General features: G+C 41.4%; 2 protein-coding genes across 2 annotated transcripts in view; one reads left to right on the forward strand and one right to left on the reverse strand.

Moving 5' to 3' along the window:
• Nucleotides 1-726: 726 nt before the first annotated feature.
• The window catches only part of CAT (catalase), a 37,202-nt gene continuing 9,965 nt past the window's right edge, over nt 727-27,963 (reverse strand). Inside the window, exons 2-13 of the mRNA XM_060159429.1 lie at nt 24,259-24,430; nt 23,092-23,202; nt 21,990-22,120; nt 21,423-21,527; nt 20,697-20,822; nt 14,888-15,079; nt 14,273-14,425; nt 11,161-11,299; nt 8,304-8,434; nt 3,324-3,431; nt 1,734-1,817; nt 727-1,418 (exon numbers count right to left, since the gene is read on the reverse strand). Of these exons, the coding sequence (XP_060015412.1) occupies nt 1,353-1,418; nt 1,734-1,817; nt 3,324-3,431; nt 8,304-8,434; nt 11,161-11,299; nt 14,273-14,425; nt 14,888-15,079; nt 20,697-20,822; nt 21,423-21,527; nt 21,990-22,120; nt 23,092-23,202; nt 24,259-24,430 (1,518 nt within the window). The 3' untranslated portion in view covers nt 727-1,352. The remainder of the gene's footprint in view (nt 1,419-1,733; nt 1,818-3,323; nt 3,432-8,303; nt 8,435-11,160; nt 11,300-14,272; nt 14,426-14,887; nt 15,080-20,696; nt 20,823-21,422; nt 21,528-21,989; nt 22,121-23,091; nt 23,203-24,258; nt 24,431-27,963) is intronic.
• On the forward strand, nt 17,806-18,352 carry LOC132525891 (non-histone chromosomal protein HMG-14-like). The gene is made up of 2 exons (XM_060159462.1): nt 17,806-17,954; nt 18,205-18,352. Exons 1-2 carry the CDS (start codon nt 17,806-17,808, stop codon nt 18,350-18,352), a joined length of 297 nt encoding a protein of 98 aa, XP_060015445.1.

Raw genomic sequence — 27,963 nt, forward strand, 5'->3', positions numbered from 1 at the left:
CAGTCAAAAGGTACAAATTTCTAGTTATAAGATAAATAAGTACTAGAGATGTCATGTACAATAAATATCATTAATGCTACTGTGTGTTACATATGAAAATTGTTAAGAGAGTAAATCCTAAAATTTTTTTTAGGATTGGAAAAATTTTTTTCCAGTTCTTTAATGTCGTACAGTATCTATATGAGATGATTAATGTTAACTAAACTTATTTTTTTTGTTTGGCCGCAACATGCAGCTTGCGGAATCTTAGCTCCCCAACCAGGGATCGAACCTGGGCCCCTGGCAGTGAGAGGACTGGGTCCTAAACACTGGACCACCAGGGCATTCCCATTAACTAAACTTATTGTGATAATCATTTCATGATATATGTGAGTCAAATTTATACAGTGCTGTATGCCAATTATGTATCAATAAAACTGGGAAGAAAAAAAGGAAAAAATTTTAATTAAAACTCATAATTAGATAAAGAAGTGAGCTAATGAACAAGAGATCTAAGCAATTTTCAAAGCTGGGAAATTTGCTGTTTTCCCAATAGAATAAAGTTCTGGTCCCCTGTATCTCAGAGGCTATGTCTAAAGGCTACTGGTTTAAATAAATAACATACTACCCTCGTGAGGCTGATATTTTCAATTAACGGGTAAGTATCTGATAACAGATGACACTCAGATTCAGAGTCTTGAGACATTCCAAGTTATATATGGAGCCTAAAGAAATCAAATACCAGTCTTCTATTTTTATTTACAGATTATTTTATTGTAAAAAGATAAGCAATTACAGATCAGCCTGTTGCAAAATCAATACTATATTAGCATAAATGTAATTCCAAGTTTTAAAAAATCTGATCAGTTCCAAGCAGGAATAAACATTAAGCCATGATGGTACTGAAGTTATTTTCAAAAGACACCACATTGTGCTTCCTATAAGGAACTTAGAAAAATTTAAATTTCTGAGTGGATTATCTTTATCTTTTCTTCTTACATAATTACAGCCATATTTTTATATAACAGGCCATGAGATGATATGTAAACATATTAATTTCACCAAGATTTCTTCTTATCAAATAAAATCGTATTTCTGCTAGAAACTTTCATTCTAGTCATTTTAAGTAAATAATCAGCTGTCAAAAGCAAATACACGTTTCTTTCAAATGATTGTTAAGCTCTAACGTTCACTTACCCCTAGGAAGATAGCATTAAAAGCCATTATTACGTTATTTGCTATAGAAAGCTGGGATTATCATTTTACAGACATAAACTTGCATCTGTATGTCTGGCGCGGAGAATCTTCCATCCAGCGATGAGTGGGCATGTGTGTCAACATTATGCTTTGCTTCATAGGCGGACGGACGACCCTCACAGATTAGCTTTCTCCCTTGCAGCCAAGTGAGACCCAGGATTTACATAGGTGTGAATCGCGCTCTGTTTCGAAAGACCAAGACCAGCAGATTACTTAACTCACTTGGGCAGCAACTCAGTATTTATCTTAGCTTTAATCTGTGCTCAAATGAAAATAAGTATTCAGAATTTGTTCACCTTCGACTGTCTTATACTGCCCAGGGCTAAAACAAGGAGCATGTGCTTTCCAGGTGAGTTCTTTATATCTCAAATGAGATTCTGAACAGCTGCTTAAGAAACGGAATAGCTGTCCCTGAGGAGAATCATCATAAAAGGAAACCCAACTACGCCCATCCACGACACACCCCCTCTGCCACAGCCAGGATGCTCTGGGCTCACCTTAGGTTTCTCAACGTTGTATTTATCCAAAAGAGCCTGGATGCGGGCCCCATAGTCAGGATGGACATCGCTGAAGTTCTTAACCTGTAACCAGGTGAAAATAATGTAAACATTAGCCTAGCCCTCACTACACCAGTCCCCAGAGTCCCCCTCACAGGGTCAACTCCAGAGGGGAGGACGGATGCTTCCACGAGAGGCAGAACCACACAGCATTTACCAACAGGGAGGAAGGCTTGCGTCCTGGACATATACTGGCTGGGCAACCTTGCCTAAGTCACTCATCTAAGCTTCAGTACCCACTCCTCATGAAATCAGTGAGATAACTAAATCTACCTCATACAGTTCATATCCGCTCCCCAGAAAAATAAGTGGGATGATTAAATCTACCTCGTAGAGTACCGTGAGAAAAACGCGTTATGAGGTGAGTTACATTTACAGCAGGTAAAGAGCTGACCTCGGAGGAACGCAAAAAGTTACAGCGATTTGCATTAAGAAACAGGCCCAGACACTGCCTGAATTTAAAGTGAGATGTACAAACACTGGCCCCTGCTGGGCAACTAAGCATACTTCAAGCAGGAATTCCTGACCGTGGGCTGATCCTGAGGTGGGACATCAAGAACCCACAGGGGGCCTTGCAGCTTCAGCATACGTGAGAGGAGAAGGCCAAGGGTTCAAGCCCAGTTCTCTACTTACAAACGGTCTTATTCATTCTTATCAGTGAGATGAGAAAATACCCACCCCACCTATCTCACAGAGCGACTGTCAGGCTCTCTGCCCCAGACAGCAAGAACTATTAGCGCCCAGGGACTTAAAGGGTTATCTTTCATACACGCCCTGGTGAAACACAGTTATAGAACCTTGCCTGCAGATAGAGCACCCAGCCTGCTGGTACATATCTCCGGGCCTTAGAACACATCCCAGACAGCTGCCCCCATGAACAGAGAAGCGGCAACCAAGAGACAAAGAAATAGCCGGGGTTCCTAAATCTACAAGAGGCTAACTCCCCTGCGGCAGGCCGGGAGACCACAGCAGAGCACACAACACGACGAGCGACCATCAGAAATACCCTGGCGCCTCAGCTCAAAAGTTCAGCCTGAGGCTTTGGAAGCAGCTCAGTTCTGACCCCAGAAAACGTGCAAGTTTCTAGTTTCTTCCGAAGGAGGGTCAGGCATCATAACATCAAGTAGTCAGGCTGACTTCAAATCACAAAAATGTAATCTGTATTTCTTATCACCTGAAGTCGAAGCAAAATTGTGGCAGGACCCACATTTTGACATTGGACATTACTCTCCTACACAGAACTTGGCTGCAGTCAGACTGAACAGCATAGGAGACCATTCACCCTAAACTCAACTAAATTATTATACACTGGACAAAGAGCTAAGGATCAATGGATATGGCATATATACTGGAGGTAAAACACAGAGAGAAAAGAATCAGAGGTTGATTGGGGATTCATACTAGTTTTTTTAAGTGTGCTTAGCTCAAGTGAAATAGAAATGACACTTCCATGGAAGGGTTTTCTCACACAGCTGCACTCTCTTCTCCTGCCAGCAGGTGTCACCCTTCGGCTTACAAAGTATCACTCACCGCTTTCTTCTGGATAAAAAGTTGTGCATCTTTCAGATGGCCCGCTATGTTCTCACACAGGCGTTTCCTCTGCTCCTCATTCAGTACGTTCAAATAGAAAGCCCGCACCTGCTCATTGAAAATAGAGTGCAGGGAATCAAATAACCACTTGAGCACCAACAAAACTCACCCAAACACCACTTTTGAAATGAAGATGCAAGATTTCTCATTGGTATAAGAATGAAAAAAGGTTTTAGAATTTAAGAATAATTTAAAATTATAGTTGAAACTGTCACGTGTTGAGTTCCTCACTTTATTTTATTTTAAGCAAAACAGGAAGATAATAGCTCATAACTTCTTTTTAATAATGTCCTTTGCAGTCACTGCTTATAAATCTCTTATAAATAGAAGGCAGTGTTACCTACAATTAAAAATGCCACCACACCTTAATACTGACAAGTGCAGAATGTGCAAACCATCATTAAATGTAAGCTTAACGCAATACAACCTTTGTTCAATTCACCCAGAACCAAAGGGGAGGAAAATACCCTAATTTATTAATTAGGTCTTTAGTTATCCAGAAGCCAAGATTTCTTGGAGAAAACAGATGTTAATAGTGATATTTTGCTTAGATTATTGGGTTTAACCTCTAAAATGACTATCAAGAAGTTAAAATAAAAAGTAAGAGCTTAGTATTAAGTATATGAGTCCTAACAGCCTCTGCTCATTCCTGAAATTAACCATTTCTAAGTTATGGCTATGATTCTATTCTACATTTCTTTCATTCACTCATTGAGCAAATACTTATTTCTCATGTACCTATAACACACCAGGCACTACTCTATGTACTGTTCTACTAATGTTTATAAAGTCCAAAAATAACCAGTTATCCAAAGTAGCAAATTCATAAAATATCAAATATTCATAATTTTTCTGTTATCAAATATCAGAATATAATAATATTTCTTAAAATCTGAGCAAAGTCTAAATATAAGGGACTTCCCTGGTGGCGCAGTGGTTAAGAATACGCCTGCCAAGGCAGGGGACACGAGTTCAAGCCCTGGTCTGGGAAGATCCCACATGCCGCAGAGCAACTAAGCCCGTGCGCCAAAACTACTGAGCCTGCGCTCTAGAGCCCACAAGCCACAACTACTGAAGCCCGCAAGCCACAACTACTGAAGCCCATGCACCTAAAGCCCGTGCTCCGCAACAAGAGAAGCCACTGCAATAAGAAGTCTGCGCACCACAGCGAAGTGTGGCCCCCGCTCGCTGCAACTAGAGAAATGAGACGGGGTCTTCTCATTGTGGTGGCTTCTCTCATTACAGAGCATAGGTTCTAGGTGCTTTACCCACTCCAACACTTTTACCACAGACCTTTAAGAGCAGGACCAAATTCCTCTAAAAGGAAAAGTGACATTTTTACTAGTCTATACAAAGTTAGAGAATGATTTTTTTCTTTTTAAGTGTAACATGCCTACAGTAAAGGGTACTAAACATAAGTGTGAAGTTCAATGATTTTTCAGTGGACACAAATGTGTCACAACCACCCAGATCAAGACAGAACATCACTCACACCCCAGAAATCCCCCTACCATACTCCCCCACCCAGTCATTATCCCCTTTCCCCAACTGCCTCCCCAAGGGCAAATTTTTTTGACTTCTAATATTATAAACATTTTTTACTTCTCTTTCAAATGTACACAAATGGAATCATACAGACTATATTCTTGTTCTTTTGCTCAATGTCATGTTTGTAAGGTTCATCTATGGTAATGTTTGTTGGAATACTTCTTTAATTTTCATTGCTGTACACTGTGGGAATATACTACGGTTTATTTATCCAAGCTTTTGTTGATGAACATTGGGTAATATGAATAAACAGTGCTGTACATGTCTTCTGCTGCTCATATGTACACATTTCTATTAAGAATCTATGTAAGAAAAAAAAAAGAATCTATGTAAGAGTGCACTTACTAGGTCAAAAGACACGTACATGTTTACCTTCAGTGGATATTGACAAACAGTTCTCCAAAACACCTGAACCAATCTACACTCAGGTAAGAGTTAGAGTTGTTTCTCGTTCTCGCAATACTTGGTACACAGTCTTTTTCAGTCTAGTCATTCTGGTGTGTATGTAGTGGTATCTCCTTTTAGTTTTATTTTGCATATCCCCGATGACTAGTGAGATAAACTACTCTGTGTGTTTTTCAGTCATTTGGATATTTTCTTTTGTGAAGTGCCTGTTCAAGTCTTTTGCCCATTTTTCTATTCATTTGTCTGTCGTTTTCTTATTGCTCTGCAGGAGTTCTTTACGTGTACTGTATATGAGTTGTTTGTTAGTTGGAACCGCTAATATATTTTCCCACTCTGTGGTTTGCCTTCTCAATCACTAATTGGTTTCTCATAAGAAAGAGAAGTTCTTTTGCTCTCTCTTCATGACTGAGTCTGATAACATCTACTGCTCTATCTGCCAATTCAGTAATCTTCTCTTCGGCCATATTTAATCTCCTTTTAAGCTCATTTACTAAATGCTTAACTTTAGTTGTTGCATTTTCCAGTTCAGTATGTCCATTCAATTCTTTTTCATTTTAATTTAATTTTATTTTATTGGCCGCATTGCACGGCATGCAGGATCTTAGTTCCCCAACTAGGGATGGAACCTGTGCCCCCTGAGTGGAAGCACAAAGTCTTAACCACTGGACCACCAGGGAAGTCCCCTCCATTCTTTTTTGACAGATTCAAGTTCTCTTATTAAATTCTCCATGTTGTCAACTGTTTTCTGTTTTCCTGAACACATTATTTGCAGTTATTTTAAAACCTATATCTGACAATTCCACTATCTGGATCTTCAGTAGGTTTGTTTCTATTGCCAGTTGTGTTTTTTTATCCCCCTCTTGCTTTTTAGGTATAAGGTCTTATGTGTTGGGTATGCCTGATAATTTATTACTGAATGCTGGGCATTTGCATATGAAAAAATACAGAGATAATTTGAGGCTCTATTTTCCTCCAAAGCCTTATGTTTGCTTCTGGAAGAGAGGATAGAGGGAGATCATCTTAATCCAGTCTGAGATTGGACTGGTATAAAACTGAGTCTCATTTTTTGTAAAGGCAAGTTGATTTCAGGTTTGCCCTTATTTCTAGGATGGCCCTTCAGGGATCCAACTGAGTGCCTGGGATGTTAACTACAGGCCCTCTTCCTTAGCAGGTCCTGAACTCCAATTTTTATTCCCTCCAGACCCATGAAAGCACTGTAAACTCTGCTCAGCATGTTGGCCAATACTTACAAAGTAATAAATGCCTCATGAGAAAAGAAGAACAAATATCAAGCTCATATCTCTGCACTTCTTTTCTGTTCAAAATCTTGGCCCCTCAAATTCTTGCTGCTTTTATAGCTCTCCACAGCCTTTTTGTATCTTATCTAGCTTTCCAATGTTCTCCATGAGAGGACAGGTCTGACACAAGCTTGTCTGTCATAAGCCAGAAGCATGAGTCCAAGTGAATCATTTTTAAGAGTATAAACCTGGATCTTCCTATTTATATTCCATGTGACTCTTACAGTTACAGGATTATGCTATGAAGCTATAAACAGAATCTTGACTGCTTAAAAACTTGAGTTCTATATAGTGATAAGAAAATCTCTCAAAATAAGAATGATCATACAGTAAATTTTAATGTGTGAGCAACAGCCTCATTATCTAAATTAATTTTTACAGAGGTTGTATTAGCTAGCTTAACACTGGAATAGACTTCAGGTAGGTAAAATTTTATGAGAAGGAGGAATTGTATTGTAATATATTGATACTTGGTAACCTACATCACCAAGAATAAGGCAGTTACTATAAAAGGCTTTTTGGAGACATTTAATTTCATCTAAAAATGGTTTATAAGGTACAATAAAGTAATTTCTTTTTTATATACTTGTATACACGTAAGGGCCTTTCAAATAACGGTATCTTCATAGTGAATTAATTTATGTATTTAAGTATATTTTACTGGGAACACACATTTACAAATTGAAAAGCTAGAATAGGTCCCATTCTAATTTAAATATTGTTTAACACCAACTACCCAAGCAGAGATCTAAGACAACTATACTTTTTAACTTTATCCTTTTCTTACGTGTGGTATAAGTTGCACTGGGCACATTAATGAGGTGGCTGCTCTTCAGAGTCAAAGGGCCTCTTCCATGGCATCTACTAAAAGAACAGCCCCCAAGCAGCCACAGGTGATTAGAAAGAGGGTGGGCACTTGACCCCGGGCAGTTAACTAGAGGCTGGCCAAAGGCCAATGAGGCAACCCACAGTGAAAACATTAGTCCATTCAATCCAATTTCCTCTCTCCAGAATCTGACTGTAGAAGTATTGAAAGAAGGAGTAAAAAAGGACCAAAAAAAAAAAGTAATACATGGAGAAAGAAGCCATAAAGAAGAAGAGTTAGGCCATGGTCATAGCAAAACCACAGCAATGTTAAAACACAAGCTATGAGGCAAAGAGGAGAAAAATAGGGAAGGACATGGTAAGAATGAGTAATTGGTATTGGAGAGCAACAGCAGACAGATGGAGAGTAGCTGAGTCACATGAATGGGGTGCCGTGCAGTGGAAACACCCACACCTTTGCTACTGGGCCTCCTAGTGCTATTCTGAATCCAGTTCTAGTCCCTTAAATCTGGACTGCCCTTCTCAGATTCTTAGATTCAGCTGTACTTAAGCTTTACTTGCCCATTTCTTAGATTTCCACGAGATCACTGCTTCCCCAATGGCTCCCACTTACATCCCGTCAATAAAATTTGGAGGAACTGAAATGAGTCTCCAAACCTTGGACTAAAAGGGCATAGTAACACAACTCTTCAACTCCATTTAATACAGGCACTGACTTATGAATAGAGATGTTGTCCCTGAATTCAAGTTAAGACATATTAGACACTTTAAACGGGGGAATATATGCAGACATTGACAAGGAGAATAACCAAGCAACTCGCACCGCAGACAAAGGAGCCATTACCTGAGTGACATTATCATCGCTGGCACTGTTGAAGCGCTGCACATCCCCAGAACAGTGGGTCCTGTGTTCCAGGGCAGAAAGCTGCTGCTCCGGAGCACCAAAGCTGTTGGGGTAATAATTTGGAGCTCCACCTTTAACAGAAAACCACACAGACTCACTCGGGGAGATGAAACATGAAGGAAGTCTACAAACAGCCAACAAAATAAGAAATAAATTCAAGTGACAATTATATTTATACATACGTGCATACACACACATACACATGCCATGCACATATCATTTTTAACACCCCATATTTAGCTACAGGCAGTACTTGGATTCTTAGAGAATATGCCATCTGCCAAACGCTTGCGGTGGCTGTCTCACTCTGCATCTTAACGAAGATATCTCAAATTCCCTTTGAACACTTCAGACGGCCTCATCTCTACAATCTCCTGATGCCTTCCGGTACGAATATATTTATATGAGCTTGGTTTGGTCCCCATAGAAGAAGAGACTCAAAGACATATTTCAGGTTGGAGGGTTTCACTGGGGCTTGGGCTCAGTTCAAAAACAGAATCACAGGGCTTCCCTGGTGGCGCAGTGGTTGAGAGTACGCCTGCCGATGCAGGGGACGCGGGTTCATGCTCCGGTCCGGGAAGATCCCACATGCCACGGCGTGGCTAGGCCCGTGAGCCATGGCCGCTGAGCCTGCGTGTCCGGAGCCTGTGCTCCGCAACGAGAGAGGTCACAACAGTGAGAGGTCCGTGTAACGCAAAAAAAAAAAAAAAAAAACAAACAAAAAAACAGAATCACAGAATTCTTGGGAGCAACTCAAAGTTCTAGCTCTGCTCCAGCTCTGCTCCTTCAATCGCCAGACAAATGAACAGAGCCCTGAGATGTTCACTGAGTGCTGCAGGGTGATGTGGTGGTCAGTGGTGGATCCGGGATCTGGGATTTTTGTCCTCTCCATTCCAGCACGTACTACACTCCTATCACAGGATTCTACTTCACTATTTATTTCTTAATGGTGTTTTAAGATTCTCGGGATATCTATCCTTCTTATTGACCAAGACTTTATTCAGTTCTAGTTTCACTTTCACTTCTCTCTACAGATAAATTTTTAAAAATTTTTTCTAAAATTTGATATTTCTAGTATGTCAGCACCCATTCATTTGGAATTAGGAAAAATAATGACAATGCGATCAAAACATTTATTAAGATTTCTGGAGTAAGTTATGAGGCTCTTTTTTCCTTTTGGCATGTTCATTTTCCCAACTATACCCTGCTTCGGCTGATGTTAGCAGAAGCTTGCATTACCTGAGTACGTGCTGCCTAAACAGAAAGGATGGCCTGGAAGCACAGTAAGTGGTTTGAACAAACCAGTCAGGATTAGAAGTTTACCCAGCTCACTGCCAGAATAGATTATTCTGGGTGGATAAGCAGGAGATGCCTGTACATTACATTGACGAAGGAGCCAAATGCATGTAGGAAGAGAGGGGGCACCCGACTACCATGGAGCCCAGTTATCCACCTAAGAAATTCATTCCAGCTCAGCCACGTCCATGCGAAAAGCAAAGTGCTCCAGTAACAAGCCATCACAGTGGTTTTCTGCACTAAGAATTAACTCTTTGAAATGTGCCAATTGAGTAATTTTAAAATTTGATTTCCAAATTATCTCTACCTTTACTCAAAGTCGCAGCTGTCTTCAAGTCATTGACTACTGGGGACAATTAAGCTCTTTCATCAAACTGCAAGGGCACAGCCCAAATGGTCTACTTTTAAAATTAGGCAAAAGGTGTGTCAAAGTAGTGTTTTTCATACATATGCCACTATAATAGTAAACAAGAATGGTAAACACAAAGCATTTACTTATTAATGACGTTCCAAAATATACATGAACTGCTCTGATACAGCCAGTCTCAATAATGAAAGGACCGAGGGAGATTAATGGAAAAAAATCACTTTAGAATGAAAACGCAGAAGACAGACACAGAAGTATCAGTTACTTTGGGCAATAACACGCTCCATACCTTTGTAAACCTCAAAGAGCAGAAATATGGCAACAACACAATACAATCATTCAGTGAGCATGTAAACTTGTTAAATACTTGGAAAAGGCTTAATGATAATGGTAACAAAATGCAAGGCACAAAACTATATATACAAACTAATATTAAATGTATAACAAGTATTCACAGAAAATACTGGAAAGAAATACAGCAAAATGCAACAGTTCTGGCCTTTGGATACTGTGACTATATATGGGTTTTTCTTCTTTCTTCTCTTCTTTCCCTTATATTTTCCAAATTTCCTTTAAGGTACATGTATTATTTTTAGCATAGAAAAATAAACTTTGTTTGAATATAGACATCTATGGCTATAAATATAAATCATCAGTAAAATTTCTGAAGGGATCATGTGTCCTTCAGACACATGTAATATGGCATGTGTATGGCAACTCTTGGCTTTTGCATTTCCAAGAGGCTAAGTCCTGGTGACTTAAGAGTGATTTCAGGAATCGTCCACTTTGTGAAGAGTCTTTAAAACCCACTCCCTAAGTTGGATGATACCCTACAACAGCCAGTGTGGAAAAACCTTTCCCCCTGCCTTTCATAGTCAGATGCACAGCAAGTAAAATCTGAGGAGGGAACTCTCCATAAAACATATAAAATAGACGAAAGTATGGAGAGTCCTCAGACAGTTTAAACCTTCATTGATGGGCAACAAATAGGAGGTTGGCAGGAGCGGCTGCGGGGCCTCCACAGAGCAGCAGATGCCTGGGGCAGCCTGACGACCCCTGGGCTGGCGGGGCCTCCCACGCCCTGCCCAGCAGTGCCCTCCACACCCGCGGGGTGAGCCACGGTCCCAGGCCTACCCTGATTGTCCAGCACGCACATGGGGCCGTCACGTTGGTAGCTGGCCACTCGAGCTCGGAAGGGACAGTTCACAGGTATCTGAAGGTAGTTGGGTCCCAGGCGGTGGCGGTGAGTGTCGGGATAGGCAAAAAGGCGGCCCTGCAGTTACAAATGAAACAGACTTTGATGGTGTGCAGTAACATACGAAAGAGGAGTGGCCCGTGAACATCACTGTAAAGTTTCAGGCACAAAGCATCACAAAGCCCTGCCTGTCCTCCCAGTAAAGAGCAAAGTCTCTTCTCTCTCATGAAATGAGTTCTCCCTAACTGAACGGTCCTTACTCTTCCACCCCTTGGGGCCAAACAGCCACATATCTTCACATCTGTTCTAGGTCATAACTCCTTTTTTCCTCAAGTAACAAGTTAGTGCCCAGGCTTGAATGATTTCCTACTCCCAAGGACACATTACATTGTGAAATAAGTTTGCTGGAACCCAACTAACTGGAATCATGAACTAATTCCACTCCTCCCTACTCTCTCACTCTAGGGGAGGGGTCAACCATTTGCTCTTAACAAAAAGAAGATTTCTACAAAACCAACCGTACGGGAAATCATTCCGAAAAAGCACCTCCCATGTTGCATTCTGGTGTATGTCAGATACACTTTGAGCTCTGAGACTTCCTAGATTTAAACAAAATACTACACAAAGAAAGCCACAGTGCAAAACGATGGCCCTACATTGCCACAAGGTCCTGAGTCAAAGATTAAATTACATATTTACCAAGGCAGGAGGTTTTGCCTCACACATATTTACCAAGGCAGGAGGTTTTGTAATTTCTTTCAGTTAGTGTTGAAACAAAAAGCTTTATGATTAACTCCCCATCAATCTTAGTATCCAATTATTTAAATATTCCCATTATTCAAAGCTCTATTACATAAGCAGAGAGAGTAGGAGTAGTTTTCTTTCATTACCTTCATTACTGGCCTTGAATCTGAATGAGTATTCTTATGTCCCTAATTCTATGGGCCAAAATACAAACCAAGTTGAACAGGACAACTGATGTGATTATTTTGTACCAAATCACGGAGGCCAACGTGCTCAATCCCGTCTCGCCATTCTGTCAATAATTTGCTCTGGGCTGAGCGACCCTGCCTCCCATAATCATTTCAGATAGCCCCTAAGGTAACGTTCAGATGACTGGTCATGCAGCCGTGCCCAAGACCACCTACACTATGGAAGCTGGTTGCCTCCTTTTACCCAAAACAGACTAACTTGTGCTCTAACTTTACCAACAGGACAGAAGATACAGCTGAGCCAAGAGCAGCTCCTGGATATAGCCTCATCATGTAATTCTGGTCTTGTGTCACCTTAGGTTTATAAGGCATCACTACCCCACCTGTAGGTGGAGACCTTCAAAGCTAAGGCTGCGAAATGGGCACAGCAAGGCCATACCCTGACCCCAACTTGAATGCAGGCCTTACCCAAGGCCCTGTGCCCAAGCTCCTTGCTGGGCCGGGGTGAGAAAGCAGAGCAAAGCTCTCCCACTCAATCAGTCAGGCCAACTTCTCCTCTCCCAGTAAACTGCAGAGTGTGGGAGTGAAGAACAGCTGCACCTGCATCACCAGGTACTCAGGGGACAGTCTCTGTGACTTGCTATTATACTACTGCCTGCTTTTCACCATGGTCTGGCTTACACTTTGGATCCCAAAGTTTTAAAAGTTAATAATCTGACCTGGTTGAAAGGCAACTGAGAACACTGTTCGTTACTGTACAACCACTACCACCTGAACATGCATTAGTTCTCATCAGGGTAATTTCCAAGCCCTCCGAACAGGCTCTCCACTTCCAATCCCTCCTCCAACGACATCCTACATATTCCTGCCGAAAGACTCCTCCTAAGGTCCCATGCGGATTCTATTACATACCTACTCAAAAAAGCTTGGACAATTCCTCACTGGTCACCAAATGGCTAAATAAGTACAACAGTCCTTCCCTACTGTATGGCCTCCTATTTTAGCAGCCAGGACAGTCTATCAATAGATAGGTATTCAATTTATAGTAAACTAAAAACTAACATAAACTTACTTTCTATAAAAGGTTCAAATGTTCCCAATGTCAAAGCAAAAAGTTGTTAGTTAAAAAACAAAGGAAACAGCTTGCCTCCACGGAGAGTGACACCTGAACTGGAATCAGACACTTACATAAGAAAACAGCTGTCAGTCACTGTGGTCTTTAAACTTTGTATCATGGTCAGTCCAAGAACATGAAAGATTGATTTACTCAATAATTATTAAGCCAGTTATTTTCCTATTAATTTCTGATCCAAATAAGAGTTTTTCTCTCTTTGTACTCCTGAAAAAGCATACTGGTGAGTGGTGAAAAAATACTGAATGCCTAGGAACATTACCAAAACAAATGGTTAAATTAACCCACTGGCTTTAATCAATGGAAACATAAATTGAGTTTGTAAAAATCATCTCTGGGGGGCTTCCCTGGTGGCGCAGTGGTTGAGAGTCCACCTGCCGATGCAGGGGACACGGGTTCGTGCCCCGGTCCGGGAAGATCCCACATGCCGTGGAGCAGCTGGGCCCGTGAGCCATGGCCGCTGAGCCTGCGTGTCCGGAGCCTGTGCTCCGCAACGGGAGAGGCCACAGCGGTGAGAGGCCCGCGGACCGCAAAAAAAAAAAAAAAAAAAAAAAATCATCTCTGGGTCTCTTTCTACATGTGGCAAAATTCAAGCATCACCATAGAAGAGGAAATGAATAAAGTTATGCTGACCAAGTGTTACAATCAATTAGTGACAGTCCTCCATCCCAATGATTACAAATTGAAAAAGAATATTTTACCCCACAAATACCTAAGGTATTTCTACTATAACTTCTTTTAAATTAAGAGCCTAAATGTCAAAGTCTTACCATATTGAGGGACCTACAATGAAATTTGTTTTACACTGTAATGCTCATTTAAGGATGTTTCAGTCAGTCCCACAGGAACTAAGGACCCAGACAAAAGTTTAAGTGATGTTCTAGTTAATTCTTCATATAAAGGTCATGCCAAATTACACTCTGCGCGTGCACATGTGCATGCGCGCACACACTCCCGCCTCAGAACCTCTCAATCGACCAGGTTTACCTGAAGCATTTTGTCAGGGCTGGGCTCAATGCCAGGCGGCATGTTGCTTGGGTCAAAAGCCAACTGTTCAACCTCAGCAAAGTAATTAACTGGATTCCGGTTTAAGACCAGTTTACCAACTGGGATAAGAGGGTAGTCATTGTGAGGCCAAACCTAAAAATAATGCCATATTCACAATTACCAGACAACCAACAGAAGGAAATTAAAGTACCCATAAAAATATCAGCTTTCAAATACAATGAAGCCAATGATGATAAGTGAAAATAACATTTTTGAATCCAACAAAATGATAAGAACTTAAGGTGAGTGCATTGGTTAAAACTTTCACAACAGTAAACAGTAAACATTGAGTCTTTCCCTGGGCAAAAGTACATCAGTTCATCAAAATTTGTTCCCTGCTAATAACAATATATCAGGCCACCCAGATGAACTTAGTAAACTCATCAAACAGGAACTGGAAGGGAAATGCTGGTGAGCCCTCATGCACAGGCTAGGAAACTCTTAAGTGGTACCACTGTGTTTTGTATACAACTTACGAATGCTTGACCACAATTTTTTTTAATTAGTTGCAAAGACACTTAAAAAAGAAAACAGTTTAGTTGTTAACTGACTCACCTTGGTAATATCAAATGGATTAAATGGGAAAGTTTCTGCCTGTTTAAATGTCATGACCTGGATGTAAAAAGTCCAGGAGGGGTAGTTGCCTGTGGCAATGGCATTAAAAAGATCCCGGAGGCCATAGTCAGGATCTTCCTGGGCAAGTCTTGCTGCATCTTCAACAGAAAGGTTTTTGATGCCCTGGTCAGTCTACAGAATGAAAGAAAAGAAGCTCAAACTGAAACTTATTAGCAAAGTTATCAAACTTTAATCAATAATTCATTGAAGGATTATGAGTAACACCAACCAAAGACTGGATTTTCCTCGTAACAGTAATCCTACTGTTCAAATCTGATACAAGTATGAATTTATCACTAAGAAATTCTACTTGATTATCCTGATTCTTCTCAATGTCCAGGGAATCTGTCTACACATTTTATATTTAAAATTAGTCTCTTTCCCTTTATGTATTCTATATTATTTGAATTTTTTAAATTGTTGACACAGTTTATTTTCAATTTTCCACTCATAGAGAATGCTACATTACTGTCTTCAGACAAGCTAAAACAATTTTTGCTATAAAATATACATAACAAAATTTATCTTTTAACCATTTTAAAGAGTCCAATTCAGTGGATTTCTTTGAGGACATATCTTAAAATGGAACTGTTGGGTCATATGGTAATTCTATGTTTAAATTCTTGAGGAATTTCAAAACTGTTTTCCAGAGCAGCTATTATTTGAATTTTTATACTCATGCTATTTTCAGATCAGAAAAAAAAATTAAAATATAATTTTTTTTTTTTTGTCTGTGTTGGGTCTTCGTTCCTGCACGCAGGCTTTCTCTAGTTGCGTCGAGCAGGGGCTACTCTTTGTTGCGGTGCGCAGGCTTCTCGTTGCGGTGGCTTTTCTTGTTGCGGAGCATAGGCTTTAGGTGCCCAGGCTTCAGTAGTTGCAGCATGCGGGCTCAGTAGTTGTGGCTCACAGGCTCTAGGGCACGCGGGCTTCAGTAGCTGTGGCACATGGGCTCAGTAGTTGTGGCGCACAGGCTCTAGAGCACAGGCTCAGTAGTTGTGGCGCAGGGGCTTAGTTGCTCTGCGGCATGTGGGATCTTCCCAGACCAGGGATCGAACCTGTGTCCCCTGCACTGGCAGGCAGATTCTTAACCACTGCGCCACCAGGGAAGTCCAAAATATATCTTAAAAATAAGCAAATGATTAATGAAATTAAAGGACTTTCCCTTTTTTTTTGCATGAAGTAATTTTTTAAATTCCGTTTTATAATAGCACAAGTCAGTTACTGAGATTGTGCTGAGCTAGTATCCCTCCACCCCAACTGTCTTCCTTTTTTCTTTTTTTTAAGAAATCACAGAGTCACAGTTTGTAGAGCTGAAAAGAACTTCAGTACAGCCGCTCTAAAGCAGTTCTCTGAGTATGAGCAACCAAAATCAGTATTCTGACCTTCTAAACAAGCCATTAAGATCCAAAGAAGTTAAGTCACTTTCACAAGCGCTCCTATTATCATCCCATTCTGCTCTTCAACAGAGTTCCCACCGGTGTCTTATTCTGAAAGATCCCCAACAATTCAGGCACCATGGAAATATTTCTTTAGCAAGTCAACTCTGGAAGGCTGGTCTACTTCTACCACAGAAATCCCAACTCTTTCTAGCCAGTGGGAAGGTTTTAACTCTTCTTACTATTAGATCTTCAGGATTAGAAAATGGAAGTCACCATCTGCAGATCACCCAGCTAATATGGTAAACTGTGCAATAATATTTCAATACCTTTCTGATTTTAACTGAATCCCCTGGGTTTAGAAAAGAATAATCTTAGGTCAGAATAATCCAGATTGATGAATCTATGTAGATCTCATGCTACCTCAGAGCCCTCTGCTGAACAGACCCATAAGGAATCCAATCTTTCCAGGACCACTGACAGCTGGGACTATTACCCAACTTTACTGTGACAGAACTGGAGCTCAGAGAACTTTTTTTTTTAATAAATTTATTTATTTATTTTTGGCTGTGTTGGGTCTTCGTTTCTGTGCGAGGGCTTTCTCTAGTTGCGGCGAGCAGGGGCCACTCTTCATCGCGGTGCGCGGGCCTCTCACTATCGTGGCCTCTCTTGTTGCAGAGCACAGGCGCCAGACGCGCAGGCTCAGTAGTTGTGGCTCACGGGCCCAGTTGCTCCGCGGCATGTGAGATCCTCCCAGGCCAGGGCTCGAACCCATGTCCCCTGCATCGGCAGGCAGACTCTCAACCACTGCGCCACCAGGGAAGCCCCCCAGAGAACTTTTAATAATATACCAAGTCACAGTTATCTAGAAGAGGGAAGATTTGAGTTCAGATTGTTTTAACTACAAAGCCACAACATGCTAGCTGTCTGAGATACAATCATTTAGTTCTGCTCTAAGTGACACTGTGCTGCTCCTTTTGGCAATTACAAGCCAATGGGTCAACTGTTTCCTGCAACCGTTCCTTGCCAAAGATTATAGATCCGAGTCATAAGTATAAAGACAGGTGACAGTTTTCCTGTTTGATATACCCACATAAGTTGTTCAGATAACAATTAAAACAGGACAGAAGAAAATAGGTCTTTGGGATATCATTAAGGGGGAGCCTATATTTGTCATGCATCCACTTCTGTCTCTGCTTATTTTAGCAGTAGTATTTGGAAACAAGTTCTTAGGCAACCAGAGGATTTTTAATAACCTTCTAGAGTTCTCTGGCAATATTACTTATTCTAACCAATGCCAAGATCATACTAGGAGAACCCTTTAAAACACCTCAGTTAATTAAAAGATTCTCAAAAACTTCCCCAAAAGTAACTGATCTGATCTGATTGTATGAAAGCACATGAAAAAAACAAATTTGGGGCGGGAGGAAAGCAGCAGCCAGGCAGGCCAGCACACCCCTCCAACCCCCCACTGCTGCCATGATGCCCAAGAGGAAGGTCAGCTCTGCAGAGGGGTCAGGGAATGAGGAGCCCAAGAGGAGATCTGCAAGGCTGTCAGCTAAACCCGCTCCTGCAAAAGTGGATATGAAGCCCAAAAAGCCAGCAGGAAAGGATAAATCTTCAGACAAAAAGTGCAAACAAAAGGCAAAAGGGGGGTTTCCCTGGTGGCGCAGTGGTTGAGAGTCTGTCTGCCGATGCAGGGGACATGGGTTCGTGCCCTGGTCGGGAAGATCCCACATGCCGCGGAGCAGCTGGGCCCGTGAGCCATGGCCGCTGAGCCTGCGCGTCTGGAGCCTGTGCTCCGCAACGGGAGAGGCCACAACAGTGAGAGGGCCGCGTACCACAAAAAAATTAAAAATAAAAAATAAATTAAAAAAATAGAAAAGGCAAAAGGGAAGCAAAGGGAAAACAGGCCAAAGTGGCTAACCAAGAGACTAAAGATGATTTACCTGCAGGAGACGGAGAAACTAAAAACGAGGAGAGCCCAGCCTCTGATGAAGCAGGAGAGAAAGAAGCCAAGACTGATTAATATCACACACCTGGTCCTATCAGTGGTCCCTGTCTCCCTTCTTGTGCAATCCAGAGGAATATTTTTATCAACTATTTTGTAAATCCAAGTTTTTTAGTAGCTTTAGAAACAGTTTTAAGAAGGAGGAAATCCCACCTCATCCCATTTTTTAAGTGTAAACGCTTTTTTTAAGAGGTGAAATCATTTGCTGGTTGTTTATTTTTTGGTACAACCAGAAAATAGTGGGATATTGAATATGGGAGGCATTGATTGTCTCAGGTGTCAGCTTAACATTCCATAAATGGGGATAGCTTTTATATCCTATAATACAAAGCATACCAAATGGCAATTTGGAGTCAGTTGTGCATTTAAACGTCTTGAACACTTTAAATTACGTCTTTTCCCATGTTGTTTTTGGTAGAATTGTTTCCTAAAGCAAACCACTCCTTGATCTTGGCTCTCCTGGTCAGAATTTTATGCACTCTGCTACATCTTTGGTCGTGGTAGTCCAGTTTTCCTAGTAACTTCATTAACATGCTATAAACAATTGAAAATTCGAGTACATAGTGTATATATGATATTAAATCGTGAATTAGTGGGACTTACGATGTAACAGCACATCAACGTTGGAAGATATTGGTACTTGATATTCCGTTAAGGAAAATTTGCCTCCAAATTTTAAGCTGGAAAGTCACTGAAATAAGTGACTCTGTGTAGTTGTGATTTTGTTTAGAAAAGAATCACAACTACATGATTTTTGTAGATTTTTTTGTACATATGTTAAAAACTGTGTACAAATTGAAATGTCTGTGTACTGATCCTCAAAACAACGAATAAAATCTCAATTATGAAAGAAAAAAGCAGAATTTTTGTTTTCTGACATTTGTAACTGATTTTTCTTTGTGCCTTGTTCATGATATATCCTCAATAAATCCTTAAAAATGGATGGATGGGACTTCCCCTGGTGGTGCAGTGGTTAAGAACCTGCCTGCCAATGCAGGGGACATGGGTTAGATCCCTGGTCCGGGAAGATCCCACGTGCCACGGAGCAACTAAGTTGTGTGCCACAACTACTGAGCCTGCGCTCTAGAGCCTGCAAGCCACAACTACTGAAGCCTGTGTGCCTAGAGCCTGTGCTCCGCAACAAGAGAAGCCACCGCAATGAGAAGCCCACGCACCGCAAGGAAGAGTAGCCCCTGCTCGCCGCAACTAGAGAAAGCATGCGCAGCAATGAAGACCCAACACAGCCAAAAGTAAAATAAATTAGAAAAAAAATTATATCAAAAAATAAAGTTCTATTTAAAAAAATGGATGGATGAATTAAAAAGTTAGGAGAAATGTTTTTGGAAAGATAGCATCAGATGTTGAAAAGGAGAGTGAGATTGGTATTACAGATAGAAATGCCCCAATTCTGTCTTAATCCCCTCCTGAACCCCAAAACCATATATGCTCAGAACAATGTACTCAGGGCTAGGAAAGGCAAAGCAATATAACACTTTACTGTTTGCTAACACTTGACTCTAAACTCCAACAAAGAATTCTAGGCTAAACCAGGTAGGAATTTCCTTTTACCTAGCTTGGAGACCTGTATTATCTCTTTTTTTTTTTTTTAAATAAATTTATTTATTTTTGGCTGCGTTGGGTCTTCATTGCTGTGAGCAGGCTTTCTCTAGCTGCGGTGAGTGGGGGCTACTCTTCGTCGGGGCGCGCGGGCTTCTCATTGTCGTGGCTTCTCTTGTGGCAGAGCACGGGCTCTAGGCGCACAGGCTTCAGTAGTTGTGGCACGTAGGCTCAGTAGTTGTGGCGCACGGGCTTAGTTGCTCCGCAGCATGTAGGATCTTCCCGGGCCAGGGCTTGAACCTGTGTCCCCTGCATTGGCAGGCGGATTCTTAACCACTGCGCCACCAGGGAAGCCTTCTCTCTTTACCTTTGATCTAAAACCTTAGATCTTCCTTCTCCAGAGAGAAAATAATATCAACGTGCACCTGCCGGCACCAAAAATATTAAACCAGAGAGCAAGCACAAAACGAGCACTTTCCCAAATATTTATGGCAGAGCTCCCAGGGTCCAGAAGAAGAAAGCTTCATTGCTGACAGTAGCTGTGAGCTATTACCCTCGAGCCACATGAAGAGACCAAAGAAAGACTACACACAGTTCTTCTAATTGGGCAGCGTGAGTCTATTCACTCAAGCTGTGGTCAACACAACAGTCATGGTCCTACTCAACCAGATCAATACTTGTCATCCTTGAGGGTAGAGGTATGGCTAACGTGGGGGAGGCCTTGATTCTTGCCCAATCCTCAGAAGAAGTAAGGATACGTGGGGGGTGGGAGCCTTCCACCACCCTGCCCAAAGGCAACATGTACCTTATAATGGAATTTGCAGTAAACAGCCTTCCCATGCGCATCAACCAGTTTGAAAGTGTGCGACCCATAACCATTCATGTGCCTGTGTCCGTCTGGGATCCCTCGGTCGCTGAACAGGAAGGAAACCTAAGGAACAGAAAAGTAAAGTGTAAAATTTTTCAGTTTAAATCAAAACATCTTGTATTTTTAAGACATTCCTAAGTTTCCATAAGAATCTCCTAATGACATGGAACATACTAGCCAAGTGCCCACAGGAAAGGTTACCATTTGTAAAAGATGACAAACAGAAGAATTTTAAAGCAGAATGATAATATAAATCATTAACCTCATGGCTCAAAATTCTATAAAGAAACGTAAAAAAAATCTGAAAACTAGCCTAACTTGCTATTCAAATTTTAATTTAATAGAAAATTTGTTTGGTATTACTTTCCCCTCATTTCCCTAATACAAAGAACTTTACTCCCTACTAGAAACTTTAATCCCTAATATTGCTAAATATCAATTGATAATGATTCTAGAATCATGTAAGGTCTAGGAATGGGGAAAGATTAAGAAAATCAATCATTATAAAACTCTTCAAGGATCAAGAAATCTGAAGAAGCCTCCCAAAAAGAAAGTCAAAAACCAATTCTGATAAAATAGCCCAAACTGGAGAAAAACGTATGAGGCATAATTAAGAGTTCCATATCAGGTGATATAACATAGTGAAAAAAGAGGTGTTCCCACCTGATGCAGAGACTCAGGACGCAGGCTCCAAAAGTCCCAGACCATGTCAGGATCCTTTAGGTGCGTTTGAGGGTTTCTCTTTTGGCTGTGGATAAAGGATGGAAACTAAATGGAAAAAGAGAGAAAAAAAATCCAAAAATTAAGTTTACAGGAATTATGGTATCTTATACATTGCTTAACGCTAGGTTTACAGATTATAATTTTGAACAATGTAATCCTAGAATTTTAAGCTGCAAAACCCTAAAATGAAATTTGCCCTCTACATGTTTCTAGGGCAAATTGCCTCTTTTTATTCATCTTCCAAGCTCTGCAAGGAAAACTGGACTATTCCCATAACATCAGTGAAGCCCGAAATGCCAAACTAAGACCAATGATAACTGTTGTTATTTGACCTTATAAAAAGATATTAAATACAGGAAAAATTTTTAAAAAGGCAATCTAGCCAAACCAAATTCTCTTCTTTCTGCTTTTCCCAGGGCTCTTCCTCAAATGCCAATCTATACAGAGTATTTGAAATCAACTTAAATCAACAAATATCTGCGGAGTGCAAAATACTTCATCACCTACCAATATGGCATCCCTGATGAAGAAAATGGGGGTGTTATTTCCAACAAGATCCCAATTTCCATCCTCCGTGTAAAATTTCACTGCAAACCCTCGAGGGTCACGAACTGTGTCAGCTGAGCCCGATTCTCCAGCTAGAAGATTCAAACGAGAAAAAGGAAGCCTCCACAAGAGTACTTTGCATCCAAGAAGCCTAAAGTCATAAAGAAACACTGGGATCTATCCTTTCCAATTCATTTTCTAGAAGTAAATTAGGTATTTAAGTGCCTGGGTTATTATTTCTACTACCCACCAGCTATCTCAGACTAAAAAGTAAACAAAAGAATTAACTGAGAGAAATGAGAGAGTGTATGTAACAACAGCTGAAAAGATTATCTACTTAACATAAAAAGATAGCTTTGTTCAAACAAGTAATTTAAATTAAGGGAAGAGAATAATTATGAAGATTAAGGTAGTGAACAAAGAGAATAAGTGAGTGTCAAAATTATGAGGTTAATACTAAGAAAATGAGTCAAAACATAAATTCTTATTCTTAATTTCATTTACTTTTGCATTCCACAGTATTTTAAAAATGCACAAATTCATGCAGAAACAGAATTAATCAGGCATTGTGGTGTGTTGAGATGCAGTTTGATATCTCTAACTCTTACTAGCTCTGTAACATGAGGAAAATCACTTACTCTCTCTGAAATAGAAAGAACCCCACCTTGCAAAGGACATCTACAGACTATAAACAATGTCAGTAAAGCACCAACCATGGATGGCATAGAGTTAATTCTCAATAAAGGGCAACTGTTATCATGGCTACTGAGTAAGATTCCCACTTCATGCAACAACTTGTAGGAAAAATTCTTTCCAAATGTCACAGAATTGCAGAGGCGGCCTCTGCATAAGTATGATTTCCTAAGACCTCAACAAACAGAATTATAAGTAACTTTCTACATGTCTTAAAATATTTTTTCTACTGTAAAACCTTGCTATCATTTGAAGAAGTGCTTGTTTTCTATTGTCTGGTAAGTTTTTTCTTGAAATTAAGTTATAAATGCCCCACATAAGATACACGGTTGAGTTAAGCAACACCAGCAATGCAAACAGACCAACTTACCAACAGTGGAGAAGCGAACTGCAATGGGCGTCCTCTTTCCAATGTGCTCAAACACCTTCGCCTTGGAGTATCTGGTAATGTCATGCGTGACCTCAAAGTAGCCAAAAGCCCCTAAGGAAAAAGACACAGAAATCCTCATCACAAGACCGTCACTCAGGCCATCAGGCCCTCAATAGGCATCTGCATGAGAGAGAAACTGGTGGCTTAGCACTGGCCTTCTGGGAGCTTCCAAGATGATGGGAGAAGGGGAGACAACCAAACACAAAATGATGAGAGCAAAATGCAAAGTCCTAGGTCACTTAGTGCTAAGCTGAGTGCTACACAGCTGGAGCCAAAGAGGAGGAGGAGATGGGTGGGATCAGAAGGAACGAGCCAAGGTTGCCACAAGGACACAGGGCCTGAGAGGCCCCTGAAGTAGAGGCAGGACCTAGGAGAGAAAGAACAGGGTGGAGAGGAGGAGAAAACACAGGGAGAGAAGGATTGAGCACGTACAAAGGTCGCCACAGAGCCAAACAACAAAATGAACAGCATATCAAAATCATGAGGGAAAAGACACGCAAAAAAAGCTGGAGAAGATGGAAGAGCAAATAAAGAAATTGGGAAATCCTAACTGGGAGTCCAAGTAAGCAGCTAAAACAAAACAACTTCTTCCTTTCTATCAAGCTTTGTTTTTCCTATTGAGTTTTTAGCTTTCTTTTAAACACCACCCCCATCTTTTGTTTCTCTAATAAAAGCAAGATAAAAGCTTTACAAAAGTTTTCAACAAAAAGGAAAAATCACCACAAACCCACCACACTAACACAACCGTCATCGATTTTGCCCAGTTTATTCCAGTGTTTATCCAGTTAAGTGCACCATCTAAATCTAATTATAATTACAGTATGTCTGTGTCGGTATTTCCACATTTTTACTTCTTCACTAAACTGCAAGATGGACTAAAAGGAAGATTACTTTTATTTTCAGTAAAAAATATTTTATATATAATGTGAAATCCAGGGAAATAACCATCATTTAATTATTGACTCCTCTATTGACAGACATTTTTTCCCTTCCCCCTGGAATGGAGATTTGGCACTTCTATTAAAGGAGCTCTGATCCTTTGAGAAGTAATTTTTAACCCAGGTGTTATGAAACAGTCCTTTTACAACAAATGAACACAGTTCTCACCTGCTCCTTTGGCGTGCACGACTCTCTCAGGAATTCTCTCCCGGTCAAAGTGAGCCATTTCATCAGTGAAAACCACATCCTGAACAAGAAGGGGCCCACGGGGCCCTGCTGTAAGAATATTGAGTTTGTCTCCTATCGGATTACCCGCTCCGGTGGTCAAGACATCAGGTTTCTAAGTGAACATAAGAGGAGAAGAGTGCAAGAGAGTCAGTACAATCACACACTTAATTTCTGCTATCACAGGGCACATCGTTTTGCATTTTTTATACCTTCTACCCAAACTCTTTACATTTCCTGTGTCAAAAGTACTGAAATACTTTTGAAATACAATTGCCTGAAATTTATAGTCAGGTCACAGAAATCCTAAGAAATCTGCTCTGAGCAGCAGGAAGATGGCTAAATAACTCGCCAGCTTGCTCCACCCCTGCTCCAGCTACAGCCGCCGGGCTCCACACAGGAAACCCCAGATACGGATCCTCCCAAACAGATCATATGTGCTGAACGTGGAACGTCCAAACTAATAGTGAGACGATGGTCCCCACAGAAGCTATGCCTGTAAATGCTTTCCTCAATCTTATAAACTCTTCCTGACTGCTGCAGAGGTCAAGGCGGGTCAGCCTGTACAATGCATTCATTTCTCTCAAGCAGTGTGTACCAGCTATTTGCAACATCTCTTTTCAATTCCAAAAAAAAAAAAGTCAGTGGCTTTTGTTGTCACTGATAATAAACAATTATTGGTAAGATGGATTATAGTACTCATTTTCTTTTAAACTTCTTTTATTAATTTATTTTATTTATTTATTTTTGGCTGCATTGGGTCTTCGTTGCTGTGCGCAGGCTTTCTCTAGTTGCGGCGAGCAGGGGCTACTCTTCCTTGTGGTGTGCAGACCTCTCATTGTGGTGGCGTCTCTTGCTGCGGAGCACGGGCTCTAGGCGCACAGGCTTCACTAGTTGTGGCGCATGGGCTCAGTAGTTGTGGCTCACGGGCTCTAGAGCGCAGGCTCAGTAGTTGTGGTGCACGGGCTTAGTTGCTCCGCAGCAAGTGGGATCTTCCCGGACCAGGGCTCGAACCCGTGTACCCTGCGCTGGCAGGCGGATCCTTAACCACTGCGCCACCAGGGAAGTCTCTATAGTATTAATTTTCTGAAGATGCCAAATGTCTCTGAGATGAGATAGGCTGTTTTACGGTAATAAAGAATTAGTTTTCATCCACCCAATTCTCCCATTTCCGTTACATCAGAAGCCTCCCAGCTGTCCCTTCTCTAGAGTGAGGACAGCACTTTTAAGCCTCACATGATCCTGGGCAGCTCCCAGCTGTGGTCACACTCTGCTTTTGACTACAGCCAACTGCCTCTCCCATGACCTCCCCTGGTCACTAGGAAATCAGGGGAGATGCAGAGCTAAGCCACCTCCAACTGGGTGGGTCCAACTCCCAGCCCTGCCAATTACCAGATGTGTGGCTACTAGCAAGTTACTTAGTATTTCTGAGGTTATTTTTCATCTGAAAAATGGACAAAAAATAACTACTTCCCAGGGTTAACACATGGATTAAGAGAACTGAATGTACACAAGATAAGGCCACACACCAGGCAAATACATGTTACTGCTGTACTGGCCATGAGAAAGTGACCTGATACCAGAAACAAAGCATTTCTGGCTTTATTTTTCTAGAAACCATGACAGATGTGTAGGTATCCATCTAGACTCTCTCACCCTATCCCCTACCCATCCGGCAACAAACCCTTCCAAACTATATGAAAGTTTACGTGTCCAGTCTGTGGTTACCACCCAATCACACCACCCTCTTTTGAAGACACACATGCGCTAATAAGTGTGACACTGTATACTTGTTTAAAATCTAAACTAGAAAATGAATCAGAAAAAGAAAGAGTGAAATTGCACAACTTCACCTTTAGTTTAAACCTAAAATCTTGATTTTTCAACCTTGGCTGTCACTGGAATCACCTGGGAACTTTAATTTTTTTTTTTAATTTATTTTATTTTATTTATTTTTGGCTGTGTTGGGTCTTCGTTGCTATGTGCAGGCCTTCTCTAGTTGGGGCGAGCGGGGGCTACTCTTCGTTGCGGTGCGCGGGCTTCTCACTGCAGTGGCTTCTCTTGCTGCGGAGCACGGGCTCTAGGCACGCAGGCTTCAGTAGTTGTGGCACGTGGGCTCAGTAGTTGTGGCACACGGTCTTAGTTGCTCCGCGGCATGTGGGATCTTCCCAGACAAGGGCTCGAACCTGTGTCCTCTGCATTGGCAGGCAGATTCTTAACCACTGTGCCACCAGGGAAGCCCACCTGGAACTTTTTAAAGCACTCGGATGCCTGGCCATGCCCCCTAGAAATTACTGATATAATTAGTCTAGGTGAGGCCCGGGCATCACTGCTATTTTTTCGAGCTCTCCAGGTGATTCCTAAGTGAGGCCAGGATTAACCACCACTAACCTAAAGCTTTTGGATGGTCTACAATTAAAATTGTAAAAAAGTCTGAGTAAACTAAGTCTGTCCACCCTTTACATGTTCTTTTCATCATATAATCAAGGAACTAAAGGAAACCTAAAAATGGCAGAGGGGGGTGGAGGGGAGGAATGTCCCATAAAGGAGAAGAGTATGAGGGAGAATACCAAGCTTGGTAAAAGGAAATGTAAACAGGTCAGAGTGTCATTTACTTTTCTGCATCCCTAATACAGGAAGGAGTTGCTGCTGAGAAACCAATGAGACCACACCACAAGACCCTTCCTCATGACCAGGTCAGTGTGATAAAGTCAAGAATAAAAACCATGCCCAAAGGAGGCAGATGCAGAGTAAGCCGGATGAGCGAATGAACGAGTGAAGAACTAAAGAATGAGATGGTTTCGCCTGGTGACACTGAATCATGGAATCTTCGCTTGGCAATGCTGGAACGTTGCCACCACTGAGCCTCCCTCCCCCCAACGCAGGAATCTCCTCCACAACACCCAGCCCCTGGAGAAATGAAACCTGGGTTTGTAAGTTACAAATGCAGCATTTGTCATCTCTTCTTATTCCCTGGTCTAATAGATCAATTGTTCTCACTTTTAACACCTTTCCTCACACATGCTAATGGATATGTAATTTGCCTTTAAAACAAGTGTGGCAGGGAAAGCTTCAACATGGTCAGCAAGACAGAAGGGAGGCCAGTGGGCAAAGACTAGGGAGGAAAAGATCCCCGACGTCAGGGGGTGCTTAGGGCAACATCAGATAAGACAAACTGACTTCGAGCACAGATAAGAGTATTTACTAGAGGAGAAGGACTCAGTATGTTCGCTGAGATGGAGAGAGTTAACGCAATGACGCTTTACTGAAAGTGAGGGTGGAGCTGGGAAACGGACCTGGAAAGCAAATTTTTAAAACTCATTTCTGAAAAAAAGCTAGCTCCATGCAGCGAGCATTGTGATCAGCCCCAGTGTAGACACAATTTGTTTTTATTTTCGTTTGAGCCAAACTTCCAGGAGTCTCAAGCATTTAGAATAATTCTGAACTTGAAGCAGAAAGCGGTGAAAATCAGCCCTCCAGGGCTGCAAGCAATGACAAAAATGTCCTGGAACGGCAAAACTTGGAAGATGATACCTCCTGCTTATACGAGTACAGTCCGATGAAGCCACTCCCTGCACAAGCTGAGAAGGGCAGAGGTGACGGGGGGGGGGGGGGGGGGGGGGGCGTGGATAAGGGAGGGAAGAAGAG

Source organism: Lagenorhynchus albirostris, chromosome 9, assembly GCF_949774975.1.
Source record: "Lagenorhynchus albirostris chromosome 9, mLagAlb1.1, whole genome shotgun sequence".
Taxonomy (NCBI): Eukaryota; Metazoa; Chordata; class Mammalia; order Artiodactyla; family Delphinidae; genus Lagenorhynchus; species Lagenorhynchus albirostris.